This window comes from Larus michahellis, chromosome Z, assembly GCF_964199755.1.
Source record: "Larus michahellis chromosome Z, bLarMic1.1, whole genome shotgun sequence".
Classification (NCBI taxonomy): Eukaryota; Metazoa; Chordata; class Aves; order Charadriiformes; family Laridae; genus Larus; species Larus michahellis.
Window position 1 is genome coordinate 21312027 of NC_133930.1, and position 15481 is coordinate 21327507.

The 15481-nt window shown below is 37.9% G+C and overlaps 1 protein-coding gene across 9 annotated transcripts in view; it reads right to left on the reverse strand.

Moving 5' to 3' along the window:
* Positions 1-1662: 1662 nt before the first annotated feature.
* Positions 1663-15481, reverse strand: part of PDE4D (phosphodiesterase 4D) — a 520925-nt gene continuing 507106 nt past the window's right edge. For 6 of the 9 annotated variants that reach the window (XM_074569480.1, XM_074569479.1, XM_074569481.1 and 3 more), the window contains 8 exons: positions 14377-14549; positions 13292-13390; positions 13047-13211; positions 11169-11268; positions 7276-7430; positions 6642-6764; positions 5958-6140; positions 4550-5417 (listed from right to left, as the gene is read on the reverse strand). In XM_074569480.1, coding sequence (XP_074425581.1) covers positions 5007-5417; positions 5958-6140; positions 6642-6764; positions 7276-7430; positions 11169-11268; positions 13047-13211; positions 13292-13390; positions 14377-14549 — 1409 coding nt within the window. In that variant the 3' untranslated portion in view covers positions 4550-5006. Of the gene's footprint in view, positions 3019-4549; positions 5418-5957; positions 6141-6641; positions 6765-7275; positions 7431-11168; positions 11269-13046; positions 13212-13291; positions 13391-14376; positions 14550-15481 lie in introns of those variants that run through there. The other 3 variants (XR_012584871.1, XR_012584873.1, XR_012584872.1) reach the window with 2 other exon arrangements.

Sequence of the window (15481 nt, forward strand, 5' to 3'; positions counted from 1 at the left end):
CAGCACCTGGTTTACCCACCCCACTGTGCTCAGTGCAGCATCCTTCATCTTCCCAGGTCTGCACTTACCAGCCTCGTCTGTCACCAAGGCATGAGTAAAAAGCAGTCCTAAGGACTGGTACTGCTTGCAAACTAACCCCAAAGCCAAAGAAGGATCTGAGAGACTTAAGAAAAAAAATGGACATAGAATTTTTTTGTATGCTATCAGAAAGTATTTTCATTTAAGCAAACAATCCAACCCCCTAACAATACAACCCTCACTCTGATCAAGAAGTGCGTGAAATCCACTTCAAGTGCTGGACCTGCATTAAGACCACGTTTCTTCCTCAATGAATTTTATTTAAAAAACAGTTTCTTTTTATCACCCATTTAGAGCCACAATTGCCATATTTAACTATGGCACTCTTTTGCTTTTTGGTATCCCAGTGTATTGCTCCTCTAAGACAGTTGTGGTTTTCTAGTTTCCTTAAAGCTGAAGTTTTATTTTCTCAGGATAGAGAACGAAGGCAATTGTAACATTTCCTGAAAACAGAAATTGAGTGCCTTCTCAGTATAGCACTTCTGTGGATTAGACTTCTTTATGAAATACCACATTTGATTGACTTTTCTGATTTGAGCCACATTTATTTTGTATTATCTATGCAAAACAGTATGATGACAAAAATATGGTAATCAAATTACTCTGGAAATATACTTTCTCTTAACATGTCACAACTACAGGATGTATGTAAAAAAAAACTTAACTTGCAAAAGAAAATCAGATACAGTAACTCAGCAGAATCAACCCATGCTTTTATTTCCGTTGCATATAAAAATTTCATATGAAGGTATTGATGTACAGTACTATCCCATAGGCTGTAAGAGAGGCTAAGAAACCAGTGAAAGAATAGTTATGTGCAATGTTCACACAAGTTGCCACTCTCAAGACATCCCCAAAGGAAAAATCAAATTAAAACAATAACAAAAAAATTGTTCAGGATTTCTGTTGTTATTATAGTGTCCCTTTTAATACCGTTTAAAACAAAAGCAGTCAATTTCCTTTGGGCCAGGGCTGCTAAAATCTACAGTTTGTGTCAAAAAGGAGGCTCTATTTTTCCTTGAAAAAGAATCTCTCCTTTCACAAAGAAGTTGCATGCTACAAGGGCTGGGCATCGCTGGAATGGAGGAGGAGAGGTATTTACCTCACTCTGGCAAATTCATTGCTATCAGCTCTGAGTAGTCTGGAGCAACGCGACAAGTCAAACAGCAGGAGATGCTCAGTCCAACCTGCAAACCTAATACTAGTGTTATTCAGAGATCCCGAGGTTTACCATTCTCCTGTAGATCTAGTGCATTATGCTACACACACCTGTACAAAGCCTTAGATACGTCTATATAAAATAAAACTTTGGCTGCTGCTAACACTAATGTTGGTGTTGGAAAGCATTTCTAAGACTAAAGCTGTCTTTTGTCCCACTTTGTGGACTCTGCTTAGACAGTGGTAATTTGTCCTACTAAATAAAGAAGGGATATTACAGACATTTGTAAAAGTATGACTTATACTGTTCTACTTCTGGTTATCCATTTCGCAACATGCATTAAAATCAAAAGCTTTTTAGAAATGCTTTCCAAAGCTGTTTCAGTGCAATTCAGTACTGAAATACAGCATCAATTTTCTTTTTTTGGCGGGGTGGGGGGGAGCAAAAAATGGGTGCAATAATCCCCAGTGATAGCCTGTAAGAAGATAATCAGAGGCAACACAATTATATTGCCAGAAGTCTGGAAAATCTTGAACATCCATCAGGGTCACGAATGAGAGCTCGTCGTAGTATCATGCATACTAGCTTATACGAGAAATCCCATCACATCAGTTAGCAACTAAAAATACGGTAGAAATGCCCAGCCCTAGCCCCACAGCTACCTTACTTTCAAATGCAGCAAAACAGAAAAAAATATTGTTTAAAGTTAAGGCACAGCCCTGGGACCAAAGACCTGCAGCTTTTTTTTATTGATATATCTTTATGTATTTTATACTTTTCTTGAATCTTCCATAAACAAGCTCTAAGGTGACATTGAATATATTAAAGGAGAAAAAAAATGTACAAGGAATATGTATACACAATAATCATTCTCTCACCAAGAGTTTCCAAATATAGCAACACCACCCTGACAAGGATGATGTTATAATAAGAACTGATAATTTACAATTAACATTACAGTATGTACATTACAATAAATACATGGTTGTAAACAGAGACAAACAAGACTGTATTACAGGTAAGGTCATTTGGTGAGAAAAATGCATGGCACAAATAAAATAAATAATGCATTTGAAAAGAACTGCCAAAGCTTTCTGTAAAATCCATTTCATTCAAGTTTTTTAAACTCCTGAATGCTATTTGTTCTACGTATATTCTTTCGTTATCATTTTTTAATGACACAAAACAATTTAAGAATTCAAATACAGCATTACTGAGTACAGTAACTTGCAAGCTAAAATGTACTGTTACAAGCAAGGTGAATTTTCTTTTTTTCCCCTCGCTCAAAACCCACTCACTGCATTTTCTTATGGCAAAAATATACAGAACACATAAAGCCACTTGTAAATTGTATTGTTTTAAAGCAGTGTGCAATGCTAAAACACACTTTGGCAAAAGAGGAAAAAAAAAAAGATTGTACAGTGCATTATATCCCCATCTCTGCGTTATATCCCCATCTCTAAGAAATGACAGAAATGTCTATTATTTGATTGTCCACATGTATGGATGTATATCTCACAATATGGTGTTACTCTCTTCATTTACCTTCAGTTAGTGCAGATACAAACCCTTTTCAGTCCCTACTGGTTATTTTGGAATTTATATTGCTTTTCCATTAGTAAGGTTCCAGGCACTCTTGGGGAATGAAAGGATTTTCAGATGGATCAGGTTCAGGAAGAAGTGATGAAGAACAAAAAAACCGGTCAAAAACCGAAAACACCATAAGTTCTCTTCATACTCTTTCCTCTTTCAGCATCTTCTGTGCTAAGGCCCTGTGAGGGCTAAAGGTAGAAAAAACTATGAGCTGAATCTAGAAGAATGCAAAATGCATTTAAAAACTGAATTATTAGCCTATAATTCTAAAACAGGTTTTTATTCTAGATCTCAAGATAGTTAAAAAAACCACCTATATCCATATCTGCAAATTTACTACAAAATTAATCCAAAGGGGAAATAATGGCTGTTGCTATGTCCTTTTGTTAAGAAGTCATCTTGATACTGTCATTTTAACAGAATTTTACAGAGTGGGAGTCTGCTAGCTTCCCTAGGCAACTACCTCCCATCTGCTACACTCAAAACTACAATTTTAAAAAGAAGAGTAAAGTAGAGGAAATAGAATTCCTTCTTCTTTCATGTGACCACACAACACAGCTGGAAAATTACAAATATGAACTCCTACCCCCTTTTAAATTTCCAAGTTACAGAAGCTTTCAGTACCAATCAAACTGAAAAACAGGATTCCTTCAGCACAAGCTGGATAAAGGATGAAAAGGTCTGAGATTGAAATAGTGTGGAGTAAACTACAACTCTCACGATGCATTGCTTATTTACTTAAAAACATAAAAAGACAAGACTGACCTGGCTCTTCTTGCAACAAAGACATGAAAAAACAATGCTAATCATTATTTTTATGTTGTACACATCTCAGATGAGCAAATGGTTTACCTAGATAGCTGACACAGATCAAAAGTTATTAAGAGAGTCAAAATTGAAAATATTACACTAATGCTTTTTTCGCCAGAACAAATATTCCATACATTGTACTAGCCTGTTCTAATTTAGCAGTCTATAGCTCCCAGCCAAAAATGGTCTGGAAACTATGTTTCAGAGGGACGAATTTTATTAGTATAGCAGAAGAGCTGCTTTTGTATTAAGACGACAATTCACTACCTTTCTAATGGGCTCTAGTCCTGCAAATCCTAATCTTTGTGGTCCCAGTTGGTTTCACTGGGACCACTTCTTGTAGTAAGACAGAAGTGGTAGGATTAGGCCACTAGGAGGGCAAAAGCATAGCCTAAGTTCCTGTGATACATTTGGGAAAGTTGTGATAAAAACAAAAAAGCCATCATACTGAAAGAGTTCTATGTAACATAAAAGATATTCATGGAACTCAATAATATATAAAATAATAGACCTTTACAGCTCAATATTATGATGAGATTCTAAGGTAAAAAAAAAAAAAAAAGATGAAAAGGAAAAAAACCTAAAAGTATTATCCAGTGTAGCACAGAATTGTACTGAAAACTTGCAAGTTACTCTTTGGAAAAAAATAACCAGTGGCAGATGAAGTCTGAAAGTGTTTTTCTTTAAATATAATACCTCGGTACATTTAATAATAAAAGTAAGCTCTACAAAAGATCTCTCTTTTACATATTATACAAAATGCAGAGGTTAGTGCAACCCTCTGGGTCACACTTTTTTCAGTCACATATCAGGAAGACTTGAAATTAGAAAATTATGTAATTTCCACAGCTCATCTTCCTATTGGTAACAGAATCATGTTGTGGCCCATCACTTATGTGCATTTTTTTTCCAGTAGGAACCTCAGTTTATTTTCTGTCTGTTTCCTCTCATGATGAACGTTATCCAACGCTTTGCTTGTGAAGTACAATGCATTCAAAAACTATCAAAGCATACCAGCATTCGGTTGACCGGTGGTACTCCTTGTTTTATTTAGTCAAATCTGCCAAATGGAGAGCTTATTAAAGTGTAGTTTATGGATGTTCTCCCCTCTACTTCCTGGTGCCATGGAGGTGAAAATTCTGGTTACAATATTCCTGAGTGCCAAACTGAGTCATCAAGGTCAGTTTTGATCAACAAATGTCCTGGCAGATGACAGCGAGTTGTGACCATGGTTGTAGCATATGACATACGCTTTGGAAACCATTACCTAATAGAAAAAACAAAACACAAAAACGAAAACGAAGAAAAAAACAGAAAGAGGAAAAGGAGAGAGACGGCAAGAGAGAAAGAGACTGCATCTTCATTGTTATGTGTCAGGAGAATGGTCTCCCACCAGACAAGGTTCTGCCTGGTTCTCCTCCTCTTCCACTTCTTCCCCTACTTGCTCATCAAGAGGAATTTCAGTGGATTCTGAATCCTGGGTGCAAAGAGTCTTGGAGTCACTGCAGCTGGTGTCTTCTTCGACTTGACTTCCACTGTCCTTTTCGGTGTCTGACTCACCGTCTTCCTCCAGTGTTAGTTCAAACTGGAATTTTTCAGTTTGGCCCTGCCTACCCTCTTCCTGGTCATCAGGTGCAGGAGAGGGACTTTGAGGGATTGTGCTCTGGTACCATTCTCGATTGTCCTCCAGTGTATCTAAGATATCCTGGGCATCCGGGTGAACAAGATCTGCCCATGTCTCCCACAGAGGATGAACAATGTAGTCTATAAAACCCACCTGTTTCAAAATAGACAAAATTAGGATGAGCTCTTATTCACAAAGAAATAAATAACTATGCGTGTAAGTCATGCAAGGCCTAAGAAATACAATTCTAGTAAGAGACACTAGATGCACTACCCTTAAAGGTGGCTGAAAGGAAAACATGCTGTTTTATACAGTAAATAGGGTCTTTTACATTTCAAAAGTCTAATTTGGGATACTGGATAAGAACTTGGAAAGAATTTGTTTTCAATGAACTGTTCATTCCAAACAACTCCACTGCATCTAGTGAGCCAAAGAGCCGCTTTATATTTAAATCTGCTTTTAAGGGAAACCCTAATGAGGAGCTGTACAATACTCTCTTTTCGAAGTGCATGCCACATTGCAGGTCAATGACAGCAATGGAATCTCTTTGGCAAACACACTGCCATGTACTATGTTTTCACAGAAAAAAAAAGAAATAGCGCATTCAGAAATGAATCAAAGCATGGCTGTGGACCATCCTTTTCTTTTAAAATGTCATACCGTGTTGTTTAACTGCCTACTCAAATCAATTACCTGTGATTTTTCTACAGATGCATTGTGCTTATCACACATGGGACTTATCTCCATTCCCCTCTCTCTTTCCCGATCACCCTGACGGAAAAATTCTTCCATTATTCTGTCCGTCCATTGGCGGTAGAGATGGAGTGGCTTGGTTGGATTGCTTAGATCTGCACAGTGCACCATATTCTGAAGAACCTAAAATAGATTGAACACCTGCAGTGTTATTACACTGTCGAAAACCAGCTCCTTTTCCATTTACACTTTCGGTGGCTGTGAAACAGAATCTTGAAAATACATGTAGTGCAAGATTTATTCTAAACAGTAAAAACTTATGTGGTTGGGTATTTTTCACACTTGCAGTAATAGCCATGAATTACCTTGCGTCTGCTGCTTCTGCCTGTGTAAGGGACAGAAAATCTTTGAGAGAACGACCGATCAGGTGCTGAACATTTGAAGGGAAGGCCAAAGCGTCCTTTAGTCCAGAAGTACTCTAGCACCTCATTACTCCCTCAGAGAGTTACCCAGTACCTAATAGAGTATGTCGCAGGTAGGAAACATAAGAGGGAGTAGAGGGAAGGTAGCGAGTCACGGCGTAAGAAGGGACAGCTGGTCTAACCCATGCTGGAGAATGGGCAGGCCAATGTTATTAAGGATGCAAGTTAATACCAGTGACCATTTGCAGATGAATTTTCTTACCTGAATCCTGTCTGAATAGTTATCAAGAAGTAGGACACCAGAACTGGTCACTTTTTTGGTTTCAACCATAGTTTTTAGATCAGCCAATAGATTCATATGCTTAGACATGTCTGTTGCAAGTACCTTAAAAGAAACAAATAAATGAGTATTACATATTTTATCTTACTGATTTTTTAAAAGAATCTTTGAACACATAAACAGTTTGGGGGGAACTCATAACTCCTGTGCCTGAATACGCTACAAAAGTCTGAATCCTGTATGTCGTTAGTGTCCAAAATAAGAAGTTTTCATTTTGGTTATTTTAAGAATACAACAAAATGACTGTTCAGAATGGTCTGATCAGCCTAAATTCATCATCAATTCAGCAGCAAATTTCTAACTGTGATGCTGAAATGGAATACATGTCAGCACAAAACCAGCTTGACGCAGGATTGCATGCCTTCTAAAAAGGTAGAGATGGTTACTGAAACTGAAAAGAACCCAGTATTCATGTTCAGGTAAGACACAATAAAACTTCAAACTTTCACTTCATTGGTTATGGGTTTAACGACATGTAATTTATCATAAAATGCTTCTGTGCTTTATTATTCAATTTGCTAGCACTATGGAAGAAGGACTCTCAAGCATAACTCACAATGTCAATGACCATTTTCCTCAGTGATTGCCTCTGTTTTTTGGTCAAATTCTGGAAAATGTCACAATTTTCTTCCTGCAGCAGCTTGAAGCCCACAGCTAAGTGATGATTCTCCAGTACTGATGAGTCATTGTACATCAAAGCGAGTTCAGAATCTGCAAAAACAAATCACAGGGCAGAATGTTACTAACGCCTGTCCTTCTACCAAACCCCTGAAGATTTTTCAAATTCATTACATTCATAACAAGATTTACCGGTGAACTTTTAGAAACGGAGTTCCTGTAGTTCACACAGTATCAAAAGTTACAGAATTAACAACTGAACATCTTGACAAATCAAGGCAAAATATGTTGAAGAAAAGAACAGAAACACTTTGCAGTGAAGCATGCACACATGCCTGGAGTGGCAAGTTAGAAAAAATACAAGGAAAGAATTTTTCAGAATACATTTTCACATCTGCATGAGGTCACATGGAAAATACTATATGCATAAACACACGTAAACTAAAACACACTCTGAGGTTTTCTCATGCCCCTCTCCATCACAGCTACTAAAATTCCACTGTTAAGTCAAATTGCAGCTATCCAGTACTCAGACATGTGAATACACAGCTGAGGCTTTGCTGCAGGTCAGGCAGAGAGCACACATCTCAGTTTTCAAACCATGTCCTTCTGCAGTTAGCTAAGGCACTCAGATGCCTAGCCGATTAGTCCTATGGGTCATTAGTCCAGGGCAATTGGGTATTTTGAGAGGAGGCTGGTAGGATGGTAACAGCTACGTTTCTGGTCTTCCTCTCAAGAGGTCTTCCTCCTCAAGATCACGTGGCCTGAAAAGGCAAGCAGTGGCCTTGACTACTGCCTCGTACTTGAGCGTGGTCGATGCCTGATGCTGTAATGCCACCTTCTCCAACAGAGGTATTCCTAACTCGGTCACTCCACATAGCTGTGAGAGTAACACACACGCTGCCCTAGCAATGCCTGCGCTAAAGCACAGGCGCAAGGTCTGCATTTGTCCGCTCACACCTGCTGAGCAGCCAGCTCTCACAAATAAGAGCAGTTACTCCTGCACAGCTTTAGCTTCTAGCTGGGGATACTGCACAGTCAGCTTGCGTATGTTTTAAGACACAGCTTGCGAATGAATCTGTCATAAAAAACAAATACTTTTTACGCAATCACACTTGTCATGTGTGATATTAACTTCTATTTATTACAACTCTTTTATCCTAGATATAACCATATGTCAGTCTATTCTACTCCTTGTCCTCTTTATCTTCTTTTACAGCAGCTTTGTTTTAAAATCCCTCTGGCTCAATGGGGTGCCAATAAAAGCTCTGCTCTTCAGATTTCATTAGTCTCATTATCTATTCTCCTGCTGTCTTCCTCTCCTGTCGTGAACACATCGAACTTTTGAATTAGGAAACCCTTCCTCTACCTTTCCTTATCCCAATGGCAGCAAAACCATAACAGGAAAAAGAAAAACAAAGCAAGTTCGTGAAATGATCTTTCTTCTTTCACTGAACATTTACAAAGCTTGCCTACTTGTTATTTTTCTCACAGAGACGACAGGCACTAATTTATTTTGCTTTCAAACAGCCTTCTGATGAGCCCCAACAGCAAAGCACTCAATGTTGCCAAAATACTTTGGAAGGGCTGGGGCTACAGAGTTAAAACGTGCTCAACTTTGTAATGGAGGTGGAAATGGAAGAAATCTCCCCCTTGGCAATCTCTGTAACAGATTATAAACTTCAAGTGTATTTGTCTGGAAGGACAGAGTTACAATGATCAAGTAAGCGTCTCCTCTGATGCTAATACAATCCATATTTCTCTCTTCTTTAACAGCATTCAATAGGAATCAGATTTTTAGACAACTGCGTAATGGATTTTAAATCCTTATATAGGTAAGTAACATTCAGAAATAGCACATATGAGTAATTATAAAGAATAAGATGAAATATGGCAAATACATACACCTTAAGTAACTTAAGTCTATTATGCTTGTTTAAGATGTATTCTTATACTTCTTAGTGAAATGTTAATACATTGCAAGGTTCACTGGAAAACAAAACTAGGTGGAAGCAAACGATCTTCTAGAGGTTAGGAAAATTTAGGATTTGAGAGCCCTGAATTAGATGGTCTTTACTCTTTGTCTCTGTGCCTACAGTTTCTTCCTTGTACACAGGAGAACTCAAAAGGGATAAAACCCCTTTGTCTCTTTCAGCTTGGCAACAGCAGTTCCAGTTAGTGATATTACTTGACTGACACTGCAGCCTTCCCTATCAAAAGCTGAATTGAGAAACACACGACATTTCTTCTAAGACACTAAATAATCAGTATCAGAATCACTCCTAACTGTGCTGCGTTTCAACTGCCTGCCTAGAAGTGAAAGCTTTATTCAGCCATCCAGAGCCTCCAATATATCCTGATACTCATTTTCTGATTAAACAAACAAAAACTTTACTTACATATGCCCACTTTTAAGAATTTAGGTATTACACACTGTTTTTGTGCACAAAGCTTGATTCACTCTCTTCCTATACCACGCTGCTGAACCATACCGGTTACCCACAAACGACCAGAAATCTAGAGTCAATACCAATCCTCCTCCATGGGTCAACTGAATTTCACTACAGGGTGGCCCTCAGGCCATTAAGGCAAATAAAATTAGATGCAGGCTAAACTGGAGTGGAGGTCTTATTTGAATGTAGAGCAGCAATGAGTCAGAAGACTAGCTCCCTTATTCAAACTATACTGTTGATTTGGGGTCATGCTATTTTAGCACCAGCGCAACAGATTATTCACCCAAGTGCAGGAATGACAGTATCTGTAAATGTGCAACCAGATGGGTCAAATACACAACCCTAGGTATGATTCCATTTCTGTTGCTTTTTCTTCTTATGTGCTTGGTTTAGTAGTATTTCAACTTTTGTACTTCTCGGTCAGTTATCGTAAAAAGAGAACTTGTCAGAAGGCAAAAGAAGTAACAACATACGATGGAACTTGTACTGACCTACAAAGTGCTACCCACTTATAGCAGTAACATACGCCACCAAAATCAAAGCAGGTTACAGTGGGGCAACAGACTGTTCAGTAAATGTGTCATGATCAGCTTCAATGAAGCTAATAGTGTTTTTCTTCTAGTAGAAGACTAGAGAGGAGGGAGAGATTCATGCAATGCTGCAGAGAACAGCCCTGAGGAACGCAGAGCAAGTACACTGGGTTTAAAATTTGGAGATGACATTAGGGCTGTTTTCCTCCACACACGTACTGCCAGTAGGAGACTCACCAGAAAAAAAAAGGGAAAAAAAAAAAGAAAAAGAAAAAAGAAAAAGAGATGTTTGCCATAGCCTGGCAGAGACCGGCTGAGAAAATTCACACCATGAGGCATGAGTATGCAGAGATCAGAGACCAAGTACAGCAGCCAGGGAGAGACAGAGATGGGTCTGCAAGTCTGTTTGCTGAAAAGAAACTCGTTTTCTGAATTTCTTAAAAATATATGGCTATGTTTGGTCATACCATATGCTTCCAATATAAACACATAAACTGTTGTCTTCCCTTTTTTTGATTTTTATTTAATTTTCCTTCATTTTTCTCCTATGACTTTAATTTATTTAAATGTAAACCAATTAATTTCCAGGAAAGAACACATCCAATATACTGAAACAGTGCCAGTTTTACAGCTCATGTCTTAGTACCCTCTAGCAAGAATTACTATGGAAATTATTTCTGAAGTTACAAGAAATGAAAAATAATATCCAGTCTAAAATTCAAACACCTACCTATTTACTGAGAAAAGTTACAGACAGGAGCAAAAAAGGAATGAACTGTGTATTTTTCAGGTGCTATGTGTAGATCTTACAGCAAATTTTTGAGAAAACCACTGAACATCAAACTTACTTGTGTTGATAAGAAACTGGTTTGATACCCCAGGGTGATCCACGTCATGTATTGCACTGGCAAAGATTGCCGCAAGAATCTCCAAATCAGTGAAAACTGCCTAGAAAACCATGAAACAGAAATGACAATCACTAACTAATGAAAAAGTGTTCTCAATAAATAAGACTCTACTTTGAATCTGGATTTGAACAAGCAAAACACATTTGAAATGTACCAGGGATCTCAAGAGATTTTACACACAGGCTATCATAACCTTTTCCAAAATCGTCAATTATGTAGAGTTTCATAAATATTTCAAGTTTGGCCAAAGTAAAACTATCCTTAGTTCACACTGACAGCATCACTGAAGTCTGTAACAACTGAAGTTTTTTCACCTTCAACTGTAAATAAGTGCACTTTTATTATAGCATTAAATAGAGATTAGATCATTAAGTACAGGTTTCTAATCTATAGACAAACTGAAGTTAAAAATTTCAGCCCGACTCCTGCGTATTGTCCTGTATTTGAAAGACGCACAACTCCTAAAATGATGCTAAAGGAAATGGCGACAGACCGCAAGGCATCTTACTTAACATTTACTGATTTTGTTCTGTATGAGATTATTAGGAAGATAGGAAGAGAACACTGCAATGGACCTGGCACGTCCCTGAGACCAGTACCCTCTTGTCACAAGCACCCACATCATATAACTGCTTTCATAATTGATCAAGAACAGTTCAGAAGTGCATAGGTCAGCAGTGGCACTGGGCAGATATCGCTATTTTAAAGCTCTGCTGAGAACAAGGACATGGAAAACAGTTGATCTGGGGGGAAAAAAAAAAAAACAAAACAAAAATGCTACTGACAACCAGTTCAGCTGTTAGGTGAAGCCAGTGGTGATTTAAGAACATAAACTGATCTTTATTCTTGAGATAAAGAAAATCTTTCCCAAGAGAATTCCCCAAGTCTGAGGAATGAGACCTGCCAACAGTCTTAAGGTCCACTCACCATCCTCCTTTTAGGAAGAAGGTAAAGCAGAAGCATTCAATAACATGTAAGATTGATCATTATGAAAAAGAGTTAAAATGCAGTCCTCCTTGAAAATGAGGGCAAATCCTTTTGAACTACTAAAATTTCAACTGCTTGCTTTATCTGCCATTTCCCAACAATTTACTGGGAGTTATATATAGATATATATATCTATCCCCATGTTTGCTATACTAAGACCTGAATTGTGCTTAAAAAATGGGAAAGTAATCTCCATCTTTCTTCCACTTCCTTCTACTTCAGAGATTTAAGCACTTTCAACAAAAGAATTCTTCAGAAAAGAACATAACGGCATGTTATTTTTTTCCAAACAATTTTGAAATATTTATGAAAAAAAATGAGATAGTCCAGTGGGAATTTAACATGTGTCCCACTCTGCCTGAGAAATAAACACAAAAGTAGGCTTGCAGGACCAGAAGTGATATGCACAAGGGAAAAACCAAAAACCAAAAGGCCCTATTGAGGGAATCCCACTTTATCACTATCTTTGCTAAGCAATTCCACAAATTGTAGTGAGAATCCCCCATGGGAAATAATGACAGAACAGGATGTAGTATTAATAATGAGGTGGTGGAAACAAGCTATGCATTGTGTTACAATGAAAAAAGGTTATGACATCACAAATCTGCATGATTTAAAAGAAGACAATGTTGCGTTTTCTGGACAATATTTACATGTAAATAAGCTTTGATCCTCACAAAGTATCTTTAAAAGAGCAGAATTCATGAAAGAAGTGTTAATATTTCTTTTAAAAGCATTGCAGAAACTAAGATCTTTAATATTTAATTTAGAAGAGTCTTAGCATGTCCCTTTTTCTCATGCCTGCCTCTTTCCCACCTCAGCGTAGTTTACCTCTAACGCTGGGGTTGACAGCAGGACATGGGTTGACTGAACGACATCTGCAGCATGGATGTTATTGTGATACGCCACATCTGCATGGTAATGGTCTTCTAGGGTCATCAAGTAAGTTATCAAAGTATCTACTGGAATCTTAAATGTTTTCAACAAGTCCCGTTCCTAGAAAAGAGAAACAAAGATTACACAGCACAGAAAAATCTCTAAGACAACCAAAAAGCAGTAAGGCTGCTGCTACTTGCCTGAAAAATGGTGTGCATGATGACTGTCAAAGGTCTGTTTCCAGATAACTCTGCTACTCTGAAAACCTGAAGGCCCCATTTGTTCACATCTTCTAGTTCCTAGAGCAGAATCAAGCAACAGACAAGTTAAAACCTAACACACAAACTCCAGCGATTTTTGATTGAAACAGCTACAACAGACTTGGGAGGATTCAAACCCTGCTGCTGTGGAAGTTTTATGCTAAACTCTGGAAGGGGAAAAGCTGCTGCTACCAATCTCGCAGTATTTGAATTTGCAGCTACCAACTTTTCAGATTTTAATTCACTTAGCAGGAAAGACTGCTTCTTAAAAGGATTGCTCCAGCGGGAAAATGCTACGGTATCTTGAATGAGCTGAACTGACACACTTCGCTATCTCACTGCCCAGTGACAGCAGAGTTCAGCGAGGAGGAAACCTCCAGAGACGCTGTGGTTCTGCTGTTGTCTCCCTGGTTCTCAGAAACACACCTCAAATAAAGGGGGAGATTCCTGAAAACATAAGGATAGACATATTTCAAAATGCAAACTGCTAAAACAAAACGAGTAATCACCTTATACTGGTTTCAGATTATTGCTAAGTAGTTAGCTGCTGGTGCAAAAATCACAGGAAATATCACTAAAACCAAAGCCACAAATCATGTACGAAACATGATAATACTAAAGACAGGACCTGGAAGGATAGCTCTAATGCTATATATCAGTTGTGCATTTTCAAAAAAAAAATATGGCTGCTATATATTTTCATTCCTGTGACAGTATATGCTATGCCTACTCTTCATTTTTCAGATACTACTTAACAAGTAAGCAGCTTTATTAATGCATACACAAATGATAATTTACTTTCCATCTCCAGATGAAATCCTGGTCATGCGGAAATTAATGCTTATAGCCTGATTCTGATTTTACGTGTTATTCTTCCACTTCACCAAATTTGTATTATTTCAAGTGAGACCTTTGGTGCTGCAGCTTGAAATTCATGGCTATAAGCAGAGAATAGAATAATACTGACAAGTCCACCATCTATTTTAATTTAATAGTTTAAATTCAACTATTTACATGTTCCCTACCTTGGCAAGAACATCTTCTTGGTCTGTTTTAACTCCAAATCTAGGAATACTGGAATTAGTCAGGCTGGAGCTATGCATCAGTTTTTTGACTCCACTGATCTGGGACATTGGCCTCTTCTTTTTCTCTTTCTCTTTCTGCGTCGGAGAGGGGATTTCAACTTCATGTTGTTTATCTTCAAAAGAATGAAGAAAAAGAGAATAATTTTTGAAGGAATTACAAATATTACAATATTCACTGTTGAGTTGCATCTTACGGTTATTGTAATTCTTAAAAAACTTTTTTATTTTCATGTTTGGAGATTTTGCAACAGATACTTCATATCAAAAGCAGTAAAAACATGGAAAGATAAACATAGACCTACACCTCAGTGTAAGCAGATCTCTATTTCACAAACTGCCTCATTATTTCTGAACTGGCTTTAAATGTGACTTGTGACTGTTTGATTTCCACTTCTCCTGCCCCCCTAGCACTGTAGAGAGGGTCAACCCTTTCATTATAAAAATGTTATTACAACTGAACAGAAACCTAAACATCCATTTTGCAAGAAAACCTAAAATTGTTTCTTTTCTTTTTTTGAAACAATCAAAATGGTATCTCATGTAAACCTTCACAAAACATTTTCAGGACTCAAAGGACCTAATACTTAGGGACTGGTCCTGTTTGTGTTAAGACTAAAAGACAGAAAGCCTTTTGTTGCCAGCCACATCTACAAGTGCTTTGATGTAGAGGCAGTTCGTGCCAGCAAATGCAGTGCATTTCTGCACCTCCCAACCAGAATAAGGAATACCAATAAAAGGACTGATGCTAAAACCCAACATTTTGCTGTGGGCTTTTGCCTCTACAGCAGTGGCAGAGGCGTCACTTCATATACCTCATCAACCTACGTGCCAGCAAAACTTCAGGCGAGGATTAAATTTAAGAGTAAAGCATATTCAGGCAATCGACCAGTATGGGGTTGTGGAGCACTGCAGATATCCATGGTCCCCAAAGAAACCCAAGTTAGTGCATCAAAGGACTCTCCTGACAAAACTGCTTGGAATTTGCATTAATTTTTGTTCTTTTTAATCATACTGTATTTCAACACAGAGTTTTAATGACTCCCTC